The sequence below is a fragment of the Hibiscus syriacus genome, unplaced genomic scaffold (assembly GCF_006381635.1).
Source record: "Hibiscus syriacus cultivar Baekdansim isolate YM2019G1 unplaced genomic scaffold, ASM638163v2 tig00117048_pilon, whole genome shotgun sequence".
Lineage (NCBI taxonomy): Eukaryota > Viridiplantae > Streptophyta > Magnoliopsida > Malvales > Malvaceae > Hibiscus > Hibiscus syriacus.
In genome coordinates this window covers 13946504-13958194 of record NW_024063538.1, presented here as the reverse complement: position 1 = coordinate 13958194, position 11691 = coordinate 13946504, and the positions used below count along the sequence as shown (strand labels likewise).

The 11691-nt window shown below is 33.6% G+C and overlaps 1 protein-coding gene across 1 annotated transcript; it reads right to left on the bottom strand.

The window, feature by feature from the left end:
- Nucleotides 1-3775: 3775 nt before the first annotated feature.
- Nucleotides 3776-4592, bottom strand: LOC120197637. Its single transcript, XM_039199090.1, has 2 exons — nt 4581-4592; nt 3776-4261 (listed from the first exon to the last, which is right to left on the bottom strand). Exons 1-2 carry the CDS (start codon nt 4590-4592, stop codon nt 3776-3778), a joined length of 498 nt encoding a protein of 165 aa, XP_039055021.1.
- Between the last annotated feature and the right edge of the window lie 7099 nt (nt 4593-11691).

The window sequence follows — 11691 nt, the reverse complement described above, 5'->3', positions numbered from 1 at the left end:
AAATAAAAGAGAGGAAGAAGATAAGTTTTTGGGAGGCAATGAGAAATATGTTCAGACGTGAGATCATCCCAAATTAATGGGAATCAACTTTGTGTCAAATAAATGGGTGAATTACCTACATAGTCATTCATCATTTGGTGTATGATTAAAATCAACCCCTTTTTAGCTAGTTGGACTCATCCAAAGCCCAAACTAAATCTACTTGGGTCCAAAGTTTCATATACTAAGGCAAGGTCATTCATAAACCCAAACGAAATAATCTGAAACTCTTAACCCGTATTTTAGGGTGTTATAACTCTCCCCTCCTATCAATAAATTTTTTTCTCAAATTTTACCTAAAAAGAAGATATACAGTTACTAAAGTTGTATATCATCTTCGGGTTCCTATGTCGCTACCTTTACCCCATGATTCCTCTACGAAATTTTCACTAATGGTATCCTCTTGTTTCATAGCTTCTTTACATATGTGGAAAGGATTCGGATTGATTGTTCCTTGTAGCTCATGTATTGCCTTAATTCAGCTTGGTCAAGTGGAATAACGTAGGATATATCATATTGATATCTTTGAAGTGTATAAATATGGAACACGTTGTGAAAGCTCTCTAATTCTGGAGGCAAAGCCAAACGGTAAGCCACTAACGAACTGTCTCCAAAATCTCGTACGGTTTGATGAATAGTGGTGTCAATTTACCCTTGCATCCAAATCGAAGCACCTTTTCCCATGGGGAGAACTTGAGAAACACCTTGTCTCCCTCTATGAAATTATGTCCTTGCCCTTTAGATCGGCATACGACTTTTGTCTATCAGAAGCCTCTTTTAGACAACTTTTGATCAACTGAACTTTTTCTTCGATTTCTTAGATTAAGTCGGGTCCTAAAATCTTTCCCTCACTGAGTTCTATCCAACACAATGGGGTTTTAAGTATATCCTATAAAATTTGAATATCTCGCTCATACAATATATTTTCCTAAGAATGAAAGGCGATGCTAAAATGCAGTTTCGTACCCAAAGCTCCGTGCAATGCTTTACAAAACTGAGAAGTGAAATGTGTGTCTCTATCGAATATGATCGAGATAGGAACCTTATGTAACCTCACGACCTCATGATCTCACGGATGTAAAGCTGAGCCAAACTATCTAATGTATAATCCATATGAATCGGAAGAAAGTGAGTAGATTTGGTTAGTCAATCCACTACAACCCATATGACATTGTATGAGAATCTTGTCATTAGTAGACCAGTTACAAAGTCAATCATCATTATCTCTCATTTCCAATGTAGAATCTGAATCGATTGTAGAAATATTTAGGGAACCTGATGATCCACCTTGACTTGTTGGCACACCAAACACTTGGGAACAAATTGAGACACTTCACTCTTCATGCCCGACCACCACTACAATGGTCGAAGCTCTTGGTATATCTTGTTGATACCTGGATAAGCGAAAAGGGGACTACAATGTGCCTTATGGAGGATCTTGTCCTGAAACTATAAGCGAAAGTACTATGCGAATCCCTCGCGTAGCTCAAAACATGATGCCTCACCTCAAAGGACTTGCTCTGCCCTGACTTTCAATCAGTCATAAAAACCTTGAAATCTCTTAAATTTGCCCACTAACTCAAGCTCAACTCTCAATTCAACCAGAAAAAACTAGAATTGATCAAACTCAAATGTGCTAGCAAAGCTCTCAACTCCACCACGGTCTTCATACTCAAGGCATCTACAACAACATTCATTTTTCTCGGGTGGTAGTTGATCACACAATCTTAATCTTTTAAGAGTTATACCCACCTTCTCTGCCTCAAGTTCAATTCTTTCAAAGTGAGCAGATACTTAAGGCTCTTGTGATCCGTGAAGATATGGCATTTCTCCCCGAACAAGTAGTGTCTCTAAATCTTCAAGGAAAAGAACACTGCGGTAAGTTCTAAATTATGGGTGGCATAGTTTCATTCAGGAGGACTGAGTTGACTGGACGCATAATCATGGATTTTCCTTCTTGCATCAAAATTTATCCCAAACCATTTAGAGACACATCACTAAACACGGTGAAGTCCTTACCCGATTTTGGTTGCGTCAAAACGGGGCTTGCATGAGGATTTCTTTCAACTTATCAAAGTTCTTTTGGTTCTTCTCATTCAATACAAAAATAATATCTTTATGAAGTAACTTGGTCATCGATGTTGCAATTATGGAGAAACCATTGACCAAAAAACGGTAGTACACGTAAAGCCTAATAAACTATGCACCTTAGTGATACTTCTAGGTAGCTCCCACTCTAACAATGCCTTAATCTTTTGAGGATCCACTCAGATGCCGTCCTCTACCACCACATGACCCAGAAATTCTAATTTGGTCACCTAGAATTCACACTTCCCAAACTTGGTATACAACTGACGCTCTCAATGCGTTTGCAAAATGATATAGAGGTGCTGGTCATGCTTCTCCTCGTACCAATAGTACACATGAATGTCGTTGATAAAGACCATTACAAGCTGATCCATATAGGGATAGAAAACTCGATTTATTAGATCCATAAATATTATCGAGGCATTGATGAGTCTGAAAGGCATCACTAAAAACTCGTAATGGTCATATATTGTCCTGAGAGTAGTCTTGGCAATGTCGACATTTTTAAACTTAAATTAGTGGTATCCTGACCTCAAGTCAATCTTGAAGAACACACATACGCCCTTAAGCTGGTTAAACAGATCATCTATTTGAGGGAGAAGTTATCAATTCTTGATGATCAATTTATTTAGCTACTGGTAGTCGATGATAACCTCATCAACCCATACTTCTTATTAAAAAAATGAGTATCTCTTGAATCTGGTTTTTAACTCTTTCAAGTCCTTCCTTGCCATGCGATAGTGTGAAATAGACACCGTAGCCGAACTTGGCATAACCTCTATGTTGAACTCGACATCTAGGTTAGGCAGTAACCCCATTAACTCCTATAAGAACACATCAGAGAACTCTCAAATGGTACGGATATCCTCAATCAGCGGAATAAAAACTCACGTATCCACAACATTAGCCAAAAAGACTTTGTATCATTGACTCAACAACATTTGAACCTTCATCGCCAAAATAACTTCGGTAGTACATTCGAAACTCCTACTGGACATCACTACCTTTGTCCCATCATCCTTGTGAAGTTTGAGTCGTCACACCTTGCACCTCAAACTTGCGTCATGCTCAGTAAGCCATGCCATGCCTAGAATCACATCAAACTCTCTAAATGGTAGTTCCATCAAATCGGCTAAGAATATCTTACCCTTAAGCTCTAGAGGGCAACGATGATGAACCTTATCAACCAAAATTTCTAACACCAGGGGACTAGACACTCTGACCCCTATCCTTAAATCCTCAATCAGAATATATCTCTCTCGAACCAGATCATAACAAACATAGGAGTGGGTAGAACCCATATCTATCAATGCAGTAACAAGAATGGAAAAAAATATATAACAAAATCACATCAGTGACATCACACTCCTCATATGCTCATATGGAATACTAGCGTGATGAAACTATAGGCTATTGGACTGACTCTGATCTAGCGAAACCTCGGTTGTACTGCCCTGAGTTATCTCTACCCCCTTAAGGACCCTCGGCCTTACTGAATAGATGGGGCAGACCTCTGAGATGATGTGGGTACTGAACTTTGAGCTTTGTGATAGTCCCTCATAATATGGTCCAAGGAACTACAGTTGAAACAACCTCATGTCGCCCGATAACACTCTTCAAGTGTCTTTGTCCACAAGTTACTCATCGTCTAAGATCCATTGTTTAGAATTCTCTCTACTGCCATAGCTTGGCAGGTTAGATCTACAAACACACGAAGCTGGTTGGTTGTTAACTGAGTTTGAATATCTGAATGGAGGCTATCTCGGAACCTCCTGTAGTTGTTAGCCTCAGTCAAATTAAGCTTGGGCTCAAACTTGCTTAACCTAAGAAACTCTTTCTCATACTCAAGCACTATTCGGTTGCCCTGTTTTAAATGTAGAAACTGGTCACGCAAATCATCAGTGTGGACCTCTCCAATGTACTTCTCACAGAACTCTGAAATGAAGTACTCTGAGGTGGGTTTCTCTGGCTCATTCGCCAGTTCCAAAATCTCCCACCAATCAATCACATCACCTTTCAGAAGGGCAATGACACACTCTTGCTTACCATTAGGAGTTAGGTGTAACTGACAAAGCGTACATAGTATCTTTCGGAGCCATTGGTCTACAGAAATGGGATAATCATCCCTAAATCCCTAGAAATCAGTCGTCAAGTATCAACGAAACCTCTCAAATGGAGACTCTGAGGTGCCACAATAGGTTGAGTGGATGGCACAAGTGGCAGGACTATTCTTCTAGCCCTTATAGCTAGGAACACCACTATCAGCTATAATCAAATCATAAAAATAAAAGGAAAGAGAGGCCACTATCGTCATTCCAAAATTTTAACTATTATTGACACTTTAGGGGCATGTACTCACACAAAAACATACTAACTCTAACTTGCGTGTCCTAGGAATTACTAAACCTAGATGCTCTGATACCACTAAATACAACACACTAATTCAGTCTGACCTGAAGATCCATAGATTACGATGCCACACATAACCACTAAAATGGTCAATTCAAAAATTCTTTTCAAAACAGTTTATAACCATTGAAAACATCAATCATACCATATGCAAAATAGAAATAAAGTCTACAAAATACATGAGTCCCAAAATACATACAATTATTATCCATGAATTTATGTGCATCTCAGACAACACACTAGCCTATCTATAATGTGATAGCTTCGTGGTAAAAACTGGAATTGAAACACCCTTAAACCGTATATTTTACACTTACGAGTTAAAGATGCCACATCAAATATTCAAAAAAAAAATCTTAACCCAACATAAGTAAAATTTTGTTTCTTTAAAAAATTCCATATTTGTGAATTTATTATAAAATAAATAATCAGAGGAATTCAAAATATAATATTTCAACTTTTAATTCAAATCCGATCTCATATAGTAACAAACATTCTTGTTTTGTTAATATAATAAATAAAACTGTCTAATTTAAAATCCCTTTTAAAGCATGGTTTAGTATCATAATATATGTTTATATTAAATTATATATAATACTAACCATGCTTATAGTTTGCAAACACTTCTTACTCATATACATGCCAGCTAGAAAATTTTGAAACACAGTCGGATGTCATTACTGTTAAATGTAAATATTCCTTAGTGATTGATACCAAACACAACTCCCTACTCCTTCCGCTTTAATTTACCTACGCGTGAAAATCATCACACGCTAAGTATACACTTAGTGAGGTAATTAATAGAAATATATTCAAGGCAATGCAACAAATAAATGTAAACAATAATAATATTCAATGCATTTTGATCACTTTAGATGTGTTTCCAATTATGCTACTAATATGAACATGATATGAATAACATATAAATCTCTTACCAATATACTTGCCATATATTCCATATGCTCATAAGATTATAGTTTTTTTTATCTTTATTAACCAATAAACCATAGCCCAAACGTAACCTATAAAGACCCTAGGTATTCGAGTCAAATATGCACCGAAGTGCTTCCCATAAGCACTGAGTGCCCGTACACACCAGAAGGTTGCATGGAACGTCCTTACACAATAGAGTGTTGTACAAAGTTTCCTAACACACTATAGTACCATATGCACTAACTGTCCTTACACACCATAGTGATGCACTGAGTGTCCTTACACACTATATTGCTAATCCAATTATCCAATTGCTAGACTCTATGGCATGTTAATTAGACCATGTCCTTCAATGACTTACTTGGGATACAGTCTATTTTATTTGATCCATCCGTGCAAAGTATATTATCATAATTTAATATTGGGTATTTCATACCCAATATATTATTCACTATAAATATCATATATGTTAATGATAAACATCATATGTAACGATTAGTAATCAATTCATTTTATATTCAACATTTGACATATTGAGAATATGTCAAATATATGATGAATGACATAAATATCATGCCAACAAAAATAAGGTAGACTCATCACAAGTCCTACCCGATGATTTATAAAACATCCATGTACAATGTTATGCATGCATTGCACTCGTTTTGACATTATATACAAGTAAAAATATAAGTCTCACTAAGATTTAGCTTGATCCTTTGCTTTCCCAAAATTTATCATAATTTCATATCTTAGCAGTTACACTACCTTTAAAGAAATATTATTATGTTTTAATCTACATACTCAAAAATTATTTCGTTTATACCAATAGAATGTAGACTCGAATACGAATCTAAACATATAAGGCACTTATTCTAGTTCAATTTTTAAAAATTATAATGAATTTTCAAAGTTGACTGACAGAATCTATTTTGAGCAGAATCCGTTGCCTCGTTTTCTGACCTATCGTCGGTTAAAATTCATATATTTTTGTATATACCTGTAAATCAGTTTCTGTTTGCTCTAAAAAAAACTAGACTGATATACGAATCTAAAGGTATAAAACTAATCTTCTAACCATTTTTTAGAATTTATGGTTATTTTCTAAACTTACTATCCATAACTAAATTTCTATGCATACTTCACCAATTTGCGTTTTCAGCATATCATTAATTTTATTAGCTCACCGAATTCACATATTTGCATGCACCACAAATCACATAACAATTTAGGAGTCACTCCTTACCATAGTAACTCCATCACTGGCTCATCCCAAGCTAATGTTTGTTTGATAAGATAAGTACAAATTAAATTCGCACTCACCTGGTGTCCTTAGCTTGTAAACCTTTCTTAGAAATTCGCATTACATCCTTAAGCTTTTCCTTAGCTTTAATATTGCTTGATATTGATTTCAAGCACACATTCAAAATGAGCATCATTATAAACATATACAAATTCAAACCACATGTTAAAATCTTACTAACATAGGCACACAATAGAAAATAATTTCCTAAAAATTCTTTCGATGCTCATTCAATACTAATTCAATGTCACAACATAATTGTTGACCATCAAACTTTAAATTGACCATTCAAGTCCCTTTTATCAAAATTTCACATAACATTTTCACTTAAGCTTCAAACTTTTCTATATTTGTGATTTAAGCCTCAACTTTTACCAACATCCCAAAATAATCCAATTTCACATTCTAACATCAATTTTAACACTCAAACAATAATTTCTAGAATAGTACATCAAATATTGAACTATTACACATAGATCCCATAAATATTCATAATTACTAAATAGGTTCCCCAACTTTCATCAAACTACAAAATGGTCCCAATGTTTCTAAGGCTTTTAAAATACTTCCTACATCATTTCCAGCCCCTACATAATTTTTGCATAATTTTTCTCATCCTTAAAGGCCAAGGTCGAATAGTACAAGTGTAGGGTTCCATGATTTCACTTCTTTTTGATTCGATTCGAACATTAAATCAACCTTTATTCAACCTTATAAAATCTCTAAAATCAAAGCCCTAATCAAATTTCATTAAAATTACAACTTCTCCTAATATCAAGATAGTTGATCAGCAACTATCTTGAGATTATTTTCAATAATCATTACTAGTGACAAAGTCAATTGTAACTTGTTTCTATTCCCACTGAGGGATGGCAATTGGTTACCATAATTCAAAAGGCACTTGATGTTTTGTTTTAACTTGTTGTCATATCAGACATTTAAAAACAAACTCGGTAATAGTTCTTTTCATTTATGCTACTAATATCGACTTTGTCCTTGATAATATAAGTATCCATCAGATATAACTTCTAAGTCTTTGGTTTTATCATTTTCCACTTGTTCTACCTTTGAAAAACACAAAAATTTTCATCTTTTCTTTGAAGATCCTTTACTTGATCTAGCCACACAGACTTTAACTTTAATTCTACAATCAGAGCAACATCTTTCCTTAAAGACAATCACGTATTCAAAGTTCCCATAATAGAAATTTCTTATTCATATCGGACATCACATTAGCCTTTATTTATTGTAATAGATACGCATATCATCATTCTTCAAGGAATTCAATCCATTTCCTTTATTTTTACTTATTCGAGTTAATATGTACTTTTTACTTTTGAGATCTGCATAGATATAGCATCACTCACCATGTAGATAGTGGCGTTATACAACTGTTGCCAACCCAAAATCATGAGTCAGAGAACTTCTTTCATGATTCTCTAGTTGCTTTGAAGCATAAACATTAACTTTTCTATTTGCACAAGCACACATCCCATACCATTATGAGACGCAATACTATAAATCACATAATCTTTTCCAGATTATTATTACACTGATGCTGGAGCTTATGTCAGATTTCTTTTTAATATCTCAAAGATTTATTAGCACTTATCAATCCAAAAGAATAATGTGTGTTTTCTCAATAGCTTGGTCAGAAGGGAATACAATTATCAAAAAATTCTTTATGAACATTCGATAATAACCAGTAAATTCCCAAGAAACATTGAATTTCGAAAACACTCTTTGGAATTTATCATTCGACTATTGCTTGTACTTTCTTAAGGTCTGTTCTTATCTCCTCAACTGAATCCATATCGCCATCGAATACAAGCTTAGACAACCAACATTTACACTTGGTTAACTTAGGATGAAATGTTTCTCCCGAATAGTTGGAAGAGCTATACAAAGACATGCATCATTTTTTTTCCTTGGTCTTACAACAAATCATAATAACATCAATTAACACTACCAACAATTAATCCAAGTATAAATAAAATACTTGGTTTATCCAATTTACAAGTGTCACATGAAAATTCGTTAAACCAAACGACATTATCGCAATCTCGTAGTGTTCATATCAAATTCTAAAAACTGTCTTAGGAAGATCTTCTTCCTCGTCTTTAACAAATAATATCACGATAGGAGATCCTACTTATGCGACACCAATGCACCCTTTTAACTAATCAAAAGATTATCACTCCTCAAAAGAGGATATTTGTTCTTATTTTTTGCCTTATTTAACAGACGATAATACATACATAATTTCTTAGACTCTCCTTTCTTTTTCACAATAATACGGGTGCATCCCAGATGCACGCTTAGTCTTGTAAATCCCCAGTCTTACCAATTCTACTAACTATGCCTTTAATTATTTGAGTTCAATCAGAGCCACTCAATACGGCTATATAAATAAATGCAATACATGGTAACATCTATATTTTAATTTCTTCATCTCAATATACAAATAGTCTAGGTAACTTTTATGAGTACACATTTGCATACTCTCAGACAGTTGGGATATCTTCAAGCTTAACCTTGAAATCTTGAGTATCCAACTCCTTTATTAGGAAGGTTTGACAAACCTAGTAGCATAACTTTATAACATTTAATGCTAAAATCACATTAGAAAACAAATTTACTATTTTTCCATACCACAAATATCTCAAAACTTTGAGTTTTTTAAAATTCAATCGCTCTAGCCGGTAATTCATTCAAACATGGTAGGGAGTAATCAATCCATTCCAAATATTTCATTCGAAAGGTAATTCTATCAAGTCCATTATAAATAACACTTTTAATCCTTAACAGACAATTACTGTCTACAAATACGATTCAACCTCGCACTCTAGCCAAAAGGTTTAATTGCACACATATCACTTAGGATCAATTGTATCACAATGTTCCATTCTTTAATCAATAATGTTCTTATTCATGAACTAGGGTTTTCTTAAACTTACATTGGCACTTCCTATTGTGTCGATGTATCATCAATTAGATTATACATGAGAATTGTAGGTAGTGCTTTATTATCACTATTAACTTATTTTTTAACCTCCTACTTGGTCACTTACTTTAAACCCTCGTTTAAATACATCTTTTACATACAATACATATATATTATTATGAGTAAAACAAATAAATTAATAACACCAAATTAGTAACAGTGATATCCTAGTGGCATGTATACACTTTTTGACATAAAACAAGCTCAGTTTAGTCCTAGAATTGGTTAAACATGTAGCTCTGATACAAATAAATGTAACACCCTTAACCCATATATTTTACTCTTAAGAGTTAAATATGTCACATCAAATATTCAAAACATTTCTTAACCCAAAACATGTAAAATCTGGTTTCTTTCACAAATTCCATAATTGTACATTTATTATAAAATAAATGATCAAAGGAATTCAAAATATAATATTTCAACTTCTAATTTAAATCCAATCTCAGGTAGTAACAAGCAGTTCTACTTTGTTCATATAATAAATAAAACTCTCTAATTTAAAATCCTATTTAAAATACCTTTTAAAGCATAGTTTAGTATCATAATATATGTTTATACTAAATTATATTTAATACTAACCATACTGCTAGTTTACAAACACTTCTTACTTATATTCATGCCAGCTAGAAAATTTTAAAACACTGTCGGATGTCATTAATGTAACCTATAAATATTCCTTAGTGATTGATGTCGAGCTCAGGTCCCTACTCCTTCCCCTTTAATTTACATACGCGTGAAAATCATCACATGCTAAGTATACACTTAGTGATGTAACAAATAGAAATGTATTCAAGGTAATCCAACACATAAAAGTAAACAATAATAATATTCATTGCATTATGATCACTTTACCTATATTTCCAATCATGTTACTAATATGAACATGGAATGAATCACATATAAATTTCTTACCAATATACTTGTCATACATTCCATAAGTTCATATGCTTATTCATATTTTTATCATTTATTAACCAATAAACCATAAACCAAATGTAATCCTATGAAGACCCTGGGTATTCGAGTCAAAGATGCACTGAAGTGCTTACCATATGCACTAGTGCCCTTACAGGCCACAATGTTGCACTGAGCTTCCTTACACACTACATTGTTTTACTAAGTGTCCTTACACACTATAGTACCATATGCACTAAGTGTCCTTACACACCATAGTGTTGCACTAACTGTCCTTACACACTATAGTGCTAATCCAATTATGCAACTGCTAGACTCCATGGCATGCCAATTACACCATGTCCTTCATTGACTTACTTGGGCATACACTCTATTTTATTTGATCTATCCATGGAAAAGTATATTATCATAATTTAACATTGGGTAGTTCATATGAAAAATATCAGTCATGATAAATATCATATATGTTCATGATAAACATCATATGTTACGATCAATGATCAATGCAGTTTATATTCAACCTTTGACATATTTAGAATATATCAAATATATGATGAATGACATAAACATCATGTCAATATAAATAAGGTAGACTCATCGCAAGTCTTACCCGATTATGTATAAAACATCCATGTATAATGTTATGCATGCATTGCATTCATTTTCACATTATATACAAGTCAAAATATAAGCCTCACTAAGCTTTAACTTGATATTTTTCTTCTAATTTGGCTAAATCCAAATATTTATCATAATTTCATATCCAGGCAGTTTACACTACCTTTAAAGAAATAATATTTTGTATGAAGCTAAATATTCTGTATGAAGCTAGATATTCAAAAATTATTTTGTTTATACTAGTAGAAACTATAATCGAATACGAATCTACCCATACAAGGCACTTATTCTAGTTAAATTTTATAATTTATAATGAATTTTCAAAGTTGACTAACAGAATCTGTTTTGAGCAGAATCCACTGCCCTATTTGTTGACCTA